This window comes from Spodoptera frugiperda, chromosome 1 (assembly GCF_023101765.2).
Source record: "Spodoptera frugiperda isolate SF20-4 chromosome 1, AGI-APGP_CSIRO_Sfru_2.0, whole genome shotgun sequence".
In the NCBI taxonomy this organism is placed as follows: domain Eukaryota; kingdom Metazoa; phylum Arthropoda; class Insecta; order Lepidoptera; family Noctuidae; genus Spodoptera; species Spodoptera frugiperda.
In genome coordinates, this window is record NC_064212.1 from 8,519,351 (window position 1) to 8,532,393 (window position 13,043).

The 13,043-nt window shown below is 35.8% G+C and overlaps 1 protein-coding gene across 1 annotated transcript; it reads left to right on the forward strand.

Moving 5' to 3' along the window:
* Nucleotides 1–294: 294 nt before the first annotated feature.
* On the forward strand, nucleotides 295–12,630 carry LOC118273659 (cysteine-rich venom protein DIS2). Its single transcript, XM_035590744.2, has 6 exons — nucleotides 295–715; nucleotides 1,840–1,931; nucleotides 3,364–3,497; nucleotides 5,041–5,186; nucleotides 11,231–11,425; nucleotides 12,191–12,630. The coding sequence occupies exons 2-6, from the start codon at nucleotides 1,841–1,843 to the stop codon at nucleotides 12,423–12,425; spliced, it is 801 nt and encodes a 266-aa protein (XP_035446637.1). The 5' UTR covers nucleotides 295–715; nucleotide 1,840; the 3' UTR covers nucleotides 12,426–12,630.
* Nucleotides 12,631–13,043: the final 413 nt, after the last annotated feature.

Consider the following 13,043-nt stretch of genomic DNA (forward strand, 5'->3'; position numbering starts at 1 on the left):
ACTTTTACAGTTGATCGATCGAATATTACCTAATGTATTAAATATACCTATATATAACTGTTTAATACGTACCTATTCATTGAAAATAAATAATCACAATGCAGTTACCAACATAGGTACCTACTTTAATAAACCATACTTCACACTGAAAATGCATTCGCTAAAGCAATAAACTTTAATATGAAAGTAGACAAATGAAATTTATTAAATATGCATACGTTTTATACAGATTGGTAGGTACATAGCTACGATCTCGACCTTAGGTAGTCCGTTTACTCAATTACATACAATTTTCAATAACTTACTGTATGTAATTAGTGTTTAAACTTAATTACATCTAAATATTTAATCAAAAGAACACTGTTGAACATATTCTGCAATCGTGCATGCCTTGTCAGTTGTTTTTTGTATTAAGTAGCTGCGAAACATTTATCAAGGATCGTTTTGTAGTGGTTCGCGTGTTTAGTATGGAGGAGAAGTCTGTTGCTTATTTCAATTGAAGCGTTCGCGACGCGCGGCTGTGATTGGCGCCCGTCTATTAAATCATCAAAATTCTTAAGGCACCGCAATCAATAAACCCATTTGGTCGTGAGGATGGTTTCTGTGATATTTGTTCAAACAACCGCTCTTTTGTGATCAACCGCTACAGTGTGATGTAGGACGAATCTGAATTTAAGAAATTTTCCTACTAACTGCGGTTTTTAACTTCCAAAATGTAAGTACTTGACTTAAGCCCTTAACTTATTTTGTGTCTTATAATCAACGCTATAAAGGGTACATTTTTGTGTTATTAAATTGAAATTTCTACATAATAATATTAGGTATTGTGTATGGTTATTGGAAACAATAGAGCTACAGTTGATTTGATTACTTTTACAGTTGACTTCGCATATTATATTTCACCTGATTCTATATAATATCAAACGTTGTAGAAATTATTGAGTGATATGCAGACTTAGGTACTTACGAATCATTTTGATAACCGCGCATGGTCATCACAATTAGTCGGCGGTTAGTGTTCCACATTCGTAATAGCAAAATCGCTCACTCGACCTAATTTAAATAGGCAATTTATTAGTATTAGGTTGCAGTTCTTGCCTGAAAACTGTAGAATTTAGCGGCTTGTCCGGACTTAGAATGAGTATAGTCTACCCATGCAAAGTCGACTTGCGGGTGGAATATTTTTTAATTATTTCCATTCTTCCAATCTTTAAGGAGAATCAATCAATCAGAAAGATACATATTGCTTACACGCGTGCGACATTACTACTCGTGTTGCACATTTTTAGATGAAACGAAGTTATTGTGGTATAACTAATAGATAAAGATTACACCTGATGTCACGGACTTTTACATTCATATGAATGCCTTTTATAAGGCTCTAGTACATCACTTTGCTCTTTTGTCTTTAATTTCCGCACCGCAAGCAATTTAAGGAGTATTTTGGTACTTTTTTACACATCGAGTTACATTATCGAAATTTTCATACGGTACCCTTTTTTCTCACTTGTTTATTTAGCTTAAGTATGTTCTTCAGGGATTATAAATTCCAATGGTAATAGAATCAAATCGGTTCAGTAATTTCGGTGCCCATTAAAACTAAACGCAAAACAAACAAAAAGTTAATTAAAATTTCCTCTTTATAATATGAATTAGTGTAGAATATATAGATGAGTAGATGTAGACGTAGAAATGTGGATGTTAATGTAGACTATCAATTTGATCATTATTCTAATAGTTCATGAAAGTCACGGTGAATTTATTGATGTAGGAATGCAGAATACTGTTTATTAAATTGATACGATCGTTGGTAATAACCATAACTTATTTCTTTTATAGCATGTTCGTTCGGGGCGCTCTATTGGTTCAACTTTTGTTCCTATTAAATGTAATAGTCGAACTAGACACAGCTAGACCTTGGGGTAACAAACGTGAGTATTGTTTTCTTACTTTATTTAACCCTTAATTTGATTCTGTCGTAAGTAGGTATACTTAACATCACGCATCACAACAGCCTATAAGTGGCCACTGCTGACTAAAAACTTCATCAGACCACCAAAGATGGGGCCCAGTAGGGCTGATGCCTGATCAGTGGCGTGGCGTGACTCCCTCTCGCCTCGCCCTAGGGGCGACGGCCCAGGGCGACAAATTCTGGGGGGCGCCAAGGTCTGAAGTTGGAGTCTCTTGCCTCTCCTGGTGCAAACCCTCAGAACTGTGCTCTACGCTCTGTGCATATGCATATTTTTTATTGAGATTTTTTTAGATGGATTTTTTGAGGGTTTGTGGTTTCTCTACTCGAGACTCTACACGTATATCGTTAGAGGCGACATCTGGGTAACGTTAAAGGAAAGATGAAATTTTTAATATACCTACTTATGATATTGCTTTCCTCAAGTGGGCGCCAAAATATTTTCGTCCGGGGTATCAGTGGCCCTTACGCCGACACTGACGATGTTTTCCTTCACCGTTTGTCAGTGGTGTCTAATTAGAGTGTACATATAAGTCGTAAAATGTCACATTGGTACTTACCGTTAACCGCCTTTTAGGGTTAGGAATTTAACGTTGTTGTGGAATCGAGGCTTGAAAAAATTGTCTTTTGGGAGAGAGGTAATTGGGCCTCAAAACAAACACAATCTAGATTATTATTGCCATACAAGCGATGTTTAACGTTGGTTTCATGTGCGGTACATAATAAGTATACATTGTACAGTTACAATGTACATGTGTGTGTGCGATTCAATATTATTGTACTCATCCGTGTGCAATTCAATAATTGCACTCATTGGGTACATTGTAAGTAGTATATTAATTTATTTCTAAATTAATTCGTAACACTTGTTTTGTATTCATGAATGTACCTACACATTGTTTAAAAATTGATACTACTTTCAATATGTGTATGTGAAATAGTATGTTTGTAAACGCACCCACGACCCAAGAGAAAATCCTATTGTGGGGCAGCGTGTAAATTAAATATATTTATATATCATCGAGTGACTGGGACTACTTTGCGATACTGGAGACTTTGAAAAATATTTAGCATTAATTATTATGTTATCGGCTTACTCCCGTAACTGTTTGACGAGGAACTCGACTAGTTTCAAGCCATGCTTGGGGCTCATATTTAGCGTAGAACAGGCTAGTAGCAGCGCGAAAATATGAGTCAAAGCCGATAACATAATAATTAATTTAGTATGTCTCACAAAAGTTATAATAAAATATATCAACACATAAGTTTGTTTTATACACCCAGCCACGTACCTATCTACTCACAATTTTGTACCAGTCTATGATTCTACAGCATGTTTATAAATTAACCTTAGTTACTTTAATGTGTTTAATTATGTTTTTGTATTATTTCAGAATTGTTTCCTCCACATTTAATACCAGATAATGCATTACATCCTCGAAGGTCGGTGGTGCGAAGGAAAATAGTTCTTTATCACAATTTCTTCCGTACTAAAGTACGGCCCAGTGCCGCTAACATGCTGCTAATGGTAAGTTCGATTTATGATTAGAATTCTTGGTACGTTTAGCTGCAATAATTTCGAATAAATACATTGCATTAGTGAAGTGAATATAGCCCAAAGTTGAGCGATCGATAATATGTAGTAAAGATGGTCTATCGACACAATAAGTAGGTATTCTACAAATGAAGTTTTCTTTTAAAATAGCAAATTAGGTAATAGATAATAGATGGTAGATTTTAGGTCTTCGGCTTACTCACGTAACTGTTTCACGAGGAACTCGACTAGTTTCAAGCCATGCTAGAGGCTCATATTCTTGAGCAGCATTCCGCGACACACGACGCGGCGATTGTCGCGCTGCTAGATCATTTTGATCACTTTTTGTTAAAATTTTCATTAACCGACTTGTTAACCGTGTTCTTTTCTTATACAGGGTCTATCTAATTTAGTGGTCCACACTTTTAATTACTGTTTTAGTATTGGATTTTCGACTAATTGAGTATTGATGTAAAGAATGACAAAACAACTTTTTTCAGATAACATAAAATAACAAATACAACGAATATTACGAGTATGAAACAAACGTGTTTATAACGTCCATCCGCTTACAGCGTCAAATAAACTAAGAAAATACTAACAAGTAGCTGACTAGTCGGTGATTTTGGCTGACTATTCACCAACGAACCAGTGATCCCAAAAGTGGCCGACTGGAAAGCATTACCAACTAGTCTAAAGGTGCTTTTCCCCCAGGGACTTGCTACTTTTATAGCTGTGCGTGGACGATACGCAGCTCGAGTATACGATGTATCGATAGTAGGGAATCCATTGTACGCATCGTTCAATATAAAAAAAAAATACATAGCTTAGCTGAGTCCGTTTCCACGAGTGCTACACATAATACCAATGAATATGATTGGTGGAAGCCAAAGGCTTTCACAACAACGTATCATAGCACATCTTTGGACTACTAATTACATCTCTACTGGTGTTTATTTTTTTAATAGGTAGGTACCTATAATTAATTTACTTTAAAATTCTTATGGATAGTCGTGCCGCAGCTCGGTAGTATAGAACAGAATTGTTTCATAATATCTGAGAATACAGTCGACGTAATATAGTCGATAAGTGTACCTGCCTATCATGCTTATTTAAAAGGTCTTCTCTCAAATAGATTCATTTAACCCTGTAACCAGCTCGTTTCACTAACAAATTGGCGCTATGTATGGCGCCTCTTTGATTTCTATTTGTGATGAAACAAATCAGTGTATTTGTTACAATATGTATGTAAATTATTAGTTACACTTTGAACATTAACATTTTGGTATTTACGGAGCAAATTTTGTGTTATTGTTTACATATCGGGTTTACTTTCATTCTCGTATTTACCTTTAGTATGAGTTTGATTTACGTTCAAAGTACTCGAAACGAGAGCGTTCGACGCTGCCAAATGTCAGTGATTGGTTGGTATATTCGAGCCGGCGTGTTGTAGTCGCAATGTCCTTCACATTCTGAAGGACAAACTACTTGGATAACGCTATAACTGCTCTATATTTGTATTGTAAATCACTTTCAGACCTGGCACGCCGGAGCAGCGCGACAAGCACAGGAATACGCAGAAAAATGCTTGTTCTTAAAACACAATGACGTCAGAGAAAACCAAGTCCCACATCTCGGTACTTGCGGCCAGAATCTGTTCGTAGCCGCACAGAAAACCCCGTGGTAAGTGCTATTTTGTGGTTAATTACCTCCGCGGTTATCAACATTTTTTCCAAACCAAATTAAATACAATTATATTCCTAAAATCTTAAGCCGGTTTCCTGATTTTTTTTTCTAAAGTAAAAACTAACAAAGAACGTTGTTTACATTCCTTAGAATACGCTCAGGTACGTAACTCATAAGCCTTTGTTTCAATATACGTTATGGTTATATAATATTTGTTATTTGCATTTAATTCACTTAGTTCCATTTTTATGGATCTTGTAATATTTTTTGTTTTATTATGATTACTTGCAATCACAGCTAATGATTAGCTTTAATCACTACATAGTATGAAACCAAATCGTTTTCCAGCATCTATATTATATCTGGATGCTTAGATCTTTAAAATTACGCATCAGATTTTGATAGGGTTTTTTGGATAGGTAGAGTGGTTTAAGAGGAAGGTTTATATGCGTAATAATCCCGAATTTAACGCGTGTGAAGCTGTGAAAAAGCTTGTTAATTATATCCTAGAAAACAAATGACACTGGTGGAGGCTGTAGGTGAAATTATTTCTAGACTGTACTACTATTATAACTGCCCCGTTGATCGAGTGATCGCAAGTACGACTACGTACGACCGGACAAGGGATCTCGGGTTCGATTCCGGGGTCGGGCAAACTATCACTAGGTTTTTTTCGGTATTTCGAAAATTTCTCAGTAATAGCACGGAGTCTGGAATTGTGCCCAGTATATGGCAATAGGCTCACCCCCTATTACATGGGACTTATAACACAAATGGTGAAAATAGGGCGTACATTGTATAGCGTGTACGTGCCGTTATGTGCACCTCTGCCAACCCCTTTGGGGATAAAACGCGGGACGTTGCAAAAAACTGTAATACTACTACTACTAGGTACTTGAGCCTGTCCTTCAGGAGATAGTAGCCTTGTTACATATAGTAGGTATTATGTAATAATGTTTTACTATTCTCACACATAACTGAATGACTAGTAATAATGACGGAAGCTCTATTGTTGTAAAGACAATGTTTATTAATATGATCATCCGCATAACTTTTTATACTATTGAAATCCTTCTCAGATATATAAACAATTCCATAATAGATACTCTAGTAGCGTAGAACGTAAGCCGTGTAATACTAGTAGAGTAAAGTCCTAATATTTTAAATTTTGGTATTAAAAGTCTAAACCCCTGCCTAGCGAAGAGATAACGGCAAACCCTCTTATGTTGAGGTGGCCTATACCTATAAAAATCTAGTAAATCTCCTGATCGATATCTATGATGGTGCTGCGTCGTCCGCAGCTCCGAAAATAGGATGACAATGATGAAAAAATATGATTATATTTTATTATTTGGCAACCTTAAGTCTTTGTTTGCCAATAGAAAACTGTTGAAGGCAAATCCTCCGCTAACGTCCGTCACCGGTGACCACCACGGCGTTCAATGTGTTAAGTAACTTAGGATATCAGGATAAGGGATAGAAAGTCTTCTTCATCTACAATTGGATGGATTTATCAGTCGAATGATCAAAAATCAGAGACGGGGTTTTAATTTCGGATCTTATTCCACACCCGATGTTTATCTTCAAAATCTTGCAACCATTCACCAGTTGAATTAAATAGGAACACGTGCTTGTATTTACTAAAACGTGAACCACGCATTAACTATATGTAATGTTGGTAATTACCGAGCAGCTAAGCTTTGATTTCATCAGTTTCGGTCACTTTACACTAATTAATTTTACGTGTTAAGAAGTAATAAATAATTTTGTGTCAATTCTTCCTTTATCTTAAAAACAATTAGAAAACTCGTATAAAGTACTTACTCAGTAAGTACTTAATCTCCAAATTATTTCTTAGTCATACTTGCATGAGCACGGTTGTACCGGTGGCTGCCGCGCAACGTGGAACACACATTGTTTCACGGAACAAACTCTTTGTGTGATCAACTTTGACACCTAACGTTCTGGTTCTGGGTGTCATGTGTGTGGTGAACTCCTATGTTTGTAAACGAAACAACGACACAGGAGAAAACCCAAGGGTACTACAACGTTTTAAAATAATGCTTATCTATGTATAATGTTTATTTTAATTCCATTCTACAATATAAAATAAATATAAACACCAAATAAAATACTGAATAAAAACCAACAAATTAACAACCAATGTAAAATATTTACGAGTAATATTAGTAAGTGCAGCTTTGCCTATCCGTTCCAGGAACAACAAAGTCAACAAGCGTGATTTACCCATATATTTTTTTGTAAATTCCAAGGATTTACAAGACAACACATTACTTACTATACACAAAAGATAAATTACACCTTTTTTTATTCGTATTGAATAAAAACTATTTGATTTCCTTGTGGTGCAACCTCATCACGATTGTCCTTGTACCTCCTGTGCCGTAATAGTTAATTCGTGAACCAATGATTACACATAATTATTGTAGGTTGTAGGATTGCCCTTTACAACTGCCGCACGTGTACATAGGTTGGTTTTAAGGCTATTATTGCGAACAAAAGAATATAGCTTACCTATACCTGTACAATATAAGTACATACACAATGTCACGATTTTAATCCTTGAAAGACCAAGAAGAAAAACCTACCCTAGGTTTTTCACTTGAGAGTGAAAACTTACTCAATCATTTTTCCCGCCTTGGATGATGCGAGAGGGAGTGTCAGACGCTTACTGACTGAAAACCACCCCGTTCCTACTCCTGCTCTTCGAGCCGAAGCCCCAGCAATCCGTTAGGTCTTCCGCGGCTCCGTATGGAGAGGTAGCTAGAGGCGCATATTATGATGATATAACAGCATGTATTGTGATCTCTATATACAGGGTGTCCCTGAAATCGACGTCCAACGGGCACTAGATGATCAGCAAGGTTCCAACTGTTATCAGAAAAATATAAAAAAAATTCTAAGTCCTACAGTTTTTAAATTACAGTGACTTATGTGTTATCCACGAAAAAGTACACCCTGTGCCAGTCTTTTGACTCTTGTTGCTACAAATCTTAATTTTTTCGCCTGCAGTCTTCCTTACATTATCCTGAAAGTGCTCCAGTAATATGGAATCATAAATTCTTAGCCAACTGCTTTAATTGAAAAACATTGTTAGTTTTAGAGGAACCAAATACTCTGAATAAAATTTTACCTTACTTTAAGTGACTGTACTGAATAAATTATGTATGACGCTAGAGTAAATTTCATCAAAGTTGGCGCATTTAATAAGGATTTAAAATGGTATAGCACTTTGCAAATTATTTCCTAAATTCGGCACAAAAAAAGATAACGAAACTCCGTTTCGATGAATTTATTTGAACTTACTAATATTTCTTCTAGTGTACTCAAATCATACGTTACAACCTCGTATGCACTAGACAACACTTTGCACGCGGTTTGTTATCATCATGTTGAAAATCAGCGAGGATCTCTTGTCAAACAACATTGTCTGTCTACTCATGATTTCGCTTGCAGCTTTCGTCGGCAATATTACTAGACTTACTAGAGGAACTGATGTTGTGTATCATGTTTCACTAAATAATATTGAATGATTGCAATATGATGTTCATAGTGCATCAAACACATTATCAAATGTGTAGGAAAATCAAAAGGAACGGACGCGGCATTCATGTACACAGCATATTTACGCGGTTAGTGGTGTGGTGTACATGAGCCCTTACGCACTTTACTCGTCATAAAAAAAAAAAATGGGTGAATGCTCCGATTAAGTTACGTGTTCATGCCTTGTGATCAAACGGGATGAAGCATCAAATATTCTTTAGTTTGTCGAGAAAGAGTTATTTGCACCGTTACAAGGAATTAAGGTAAAGCAAAAAATAATTTAAAAAACAAATAAGCTAAAATGCCGAAGCCCTGTACGATGGAAGATGCACAAACCAGTTCGTCTAGCGATAATATTGCCGACGAATGCTGCAAGCGAAACACGGGTAAACAGACAATGTTGTTTGACAAGAGATCCTCGCTGATTTTCAACATGATGATAACAAATCGTGTGCAATGTGTTGTCTAGTGCATACGATGTTGTATCGTATGATTTGAGTACACTAGAAGAAATATTAGTAAGTTGAAATAAACCTCATCGAAACGGAGTTTCGTTGAAAAATCTTTTTTTGTGCCGAATTTAAGAAATAATTTGCAAAGCTATACCATTTTATAATCCTTATTAAATGCGCCAACTTTGATGAAATTTGCCACTACTAGCGTCATACATAATTTATTCAGTACAGTCACTTAAAGTAAGGTGAAAATTTTATTCAGAGTATTTGGTTCCTCTAAAACTAACAATGTTTTTCAATCTAAAGCAGTTGGCTAAGAATTTATGATTCCATATTACTGGAGCACTATTCAGGATAATGTAAGGAAGACTGCAGGCGAAAAAATTAAGATTTGTAGCAACAAGAGTCAAAAGACTGGCACAGGGTGTACTTTTTCGTGGATAACACATAAGTCACTGTAATTTAAAAACTGTAGGACTTAGATTTTTTTTTATATTTTTCTGATAACAGTTGGAACCTTGCTGATCATCTAGTGCCCGTTGGACGTCGACTTCAGGGACACCCTGTATAAAAATCAATTGCATTAGTCTCGCTAAAACTCGAGAATGGTTGGACCGATTTGGCAAATTTTGACCATGCACATATTCCTTAAAGAGCCATCAGACCACCACAAATGGCGCCCAGTAGGGCTGATGCCTGATCCGGAGCTGCAGACTACCTAGCGGGTTTACCGAGGTTCCGGCTCGAAAAGCAGGAGTAGGAACGGGGTGGTTTTTAGTTAGTAAGAGTCTGACACTCCGTCTCGCCTCGGCCAAGGCAAGAGTAGATTGGATGATTTTCCTCTTTCAAGTAAAAAAGGATGCACATGTTGTTTTTATAGCTTATCAACAGATACTATTTTAATTTATAAGAAAAGGTCGTACAAACTTATCCACCTGTTAGAGTAATCGTGATATAGATACACTTCAACTTTGAAGACGTGTTTACGACCTGATCATGTAGGTATGTAAGTATAGACAACAAGCACATGAAGATACTCCGAACTGTCACAATACTACAACAGATTTTTGACTCTATACGAAAATAACAAGGTTGAAAATGTAATGAACAATTCTGACTGATTGAGGTATTTTAACGTGCGGGCCGTCTATTTCTAGTTTTAGTTTTATTAGGAGATTCTTATGTAAATAATGAACACGACTAGACGTAATATATGGAGGACGTGATTCAAATTAACAAACTATGTACAAAAAATATAGCAAAAACTGTATTTATTTACCGTCACTTTATTTTAAAGCTAGAGCGTAGAGCTAACTGCTAGATTATTTGTTAAAGAACTAAAATAAAACTAAAAATATCTGAATCTCCGTTTATTCTGATAGTAAATAAACTGAAGAGCAAAGTTCTTGGGTTCTTCATTATAGGGGAACGCTTAATTTTATCATGTTATAATAACGTAATCAGCCAATAAATTAGATATGATTTTTATGTATAATCAATCCTGTTTGAAAATTATCTAGAAACCGTTTTTATTGTTTTTTATGCTAATAGCCGGTAAACGAGCAGACGGATCACCTGATGGTAAGCAATCGTCGATTCGTGCATGGCTCTCCCACACCTTTTATAACTAAAGATTAAATATCCACGTTTTAGCTAAACCCAAACCTATCATTAGTAGCATTGAAACAATATTTATTGGATCCTTGATATTAACGAAGTTTTTTATTAGCGAAAAATAAAACGGAATTAACAGTCCAGTCAAGTAACAGCGAGTGATGTCAGGTTAGATCAAGCTCGAAAATGATAAAATAGATATTGATATTGCGATCTACAAACTGTATTTCAATAATGTTTTTTGTTAGATTACTTTTGTTTTATTACATCCATTCTACGAAAAGGTACACAAGGCAAACTGTATTAAAGACGATTTCCTAACAGCAATAAAAAAAATAGATAATTTGGACCTGAAATATTAAAAATTCCTACCCAATTAATAATAATTGTTACCATCTTTCATTACAGGTTCTTCGCAATTAAGACATGGTACCTGGAATACCAGAATTTCACCTATGGCAATCCTGTTTACAACCTGAAGACCATCGGGCATTACACACAGATGGTGTGGGCCACCAGTCACAAGGTGGGCTGTGGCGTGGCTCACTGCAGAGGTGGACCATGGGGACAGTTCTATAATTACGTGTGCCATTACTGTCCAGGGTGAGTGGAGTCATAACCTGTTTATTAAAAGGAAAGTATGGAATACTAGCTTCTGCGGTTTCGCCTGCAATCCCGGATAAAAGTATTCTATGTGTTATTCCAGACTACTACTATGACTATAGTACAAGATTATTAATTATAGTACAAGATAAACTTATTAGTAACTACAGGAATAATATTTTCGACTTTGACAACTAGGATTTTGGAACGAAATTACTACTATTACCCAATATTTTGAAATGTATCAAGTACTCGTATAATCTCGACCAGTCTATGTAGAAAAAAAAATCAGCTGTAACTGGTTATGTAATAACTGTTTTGTGATCGTCATATACCGTCTATATTTCTTCCCTTTGGTGCCATTGTGTATGTACATACAAGAAAAATGCAAGAAAATATTACGTTACCTCATCGTTGTCGACTCCATTACATTCCTCTTCCTTGCGTCGTCGTTTGTCATCAACCCCCATCAACACTATTATTATTTATTCTTTAAACAATTTATATTATCTACTTTTGTTAAACAAGTTTTATAATGATAACCGTAGCTTTTAAAAAAATGTTCTGTTTCACATCGTCAGTCTAATTGAAGTGTATTTAATCAAACACAATTCATCGATGGACCAAATTAATAATTTTCTATATACCAATTACATATTCGACTTTGATCATTATTAACTAGTTTTCGTCTACATAAACACTTAAATCTTTACACTCATGATAAGAATGTATGAATTTAAAAACCTAAATCATTTTCCTTTCCAGTGGCAACTACCACAGCATAACGCAGTACCCTTACAAGATTGGAGAGCCGTGTGAAGAGTGTCCCAACCACTGCTTATCAGGATCCTTATGCACCAACGCTTGCCACAAGATGGACTACTACTCCAACTGCCCAGAGCTGGTGTCCCTCACAAATGAAGTCTGCCAACGAGGCGTTTGCAACGCCACCTGTAACTGTGCTCAAGATAAAATACACAGAAACTATCCTTGGACATAAAAAACCTCTTTTTAATTTCCTCAACATCATCAAAGACGTGCCTTCAATGTCATACAGTGACGCACACATCCAAAATTCTTTACTTAGTACATAATACGTTTGTGTACATGTGTGCATATTAGTTTTAATTCACTGCCAGTGTTTTGACACAAGACAATTAGTTTAATCGTACAAATATTGTTTGTAAATAAATATATAAATTATGGTTAAGTTTTCTTTCTCCCTCTAGAACTAGATAATCCTGTATATATACAGTAGCATTATAGATAGCATGGAAAGACACATTTTTTCAGGGATTTGGTAGGTCTCAAGGTAGCTCCGACCCATAAAAACTTCGTCCCAAATGTTGCTTTATGGGTAAAAACTTGCTCAGATACGTCTTTAATCGCTGAAAAAAATGTGTCGGTCCATGCGTCAAACGCCATATAAAAATACTAGCGGACCCGACAGACGTTGTCCTGTCTACACGTTAATTTGAAAATTTAAAACTTTTTCATCCTGGACCTTTTTGATGAAAATTATTATTCAAATGTTATGACAATATCTAACGTCATTAATATTTGACACTGCGATGGTAGCGCCGTCCGTCGGATCCGATGTAAAACATTCCAAAATCAA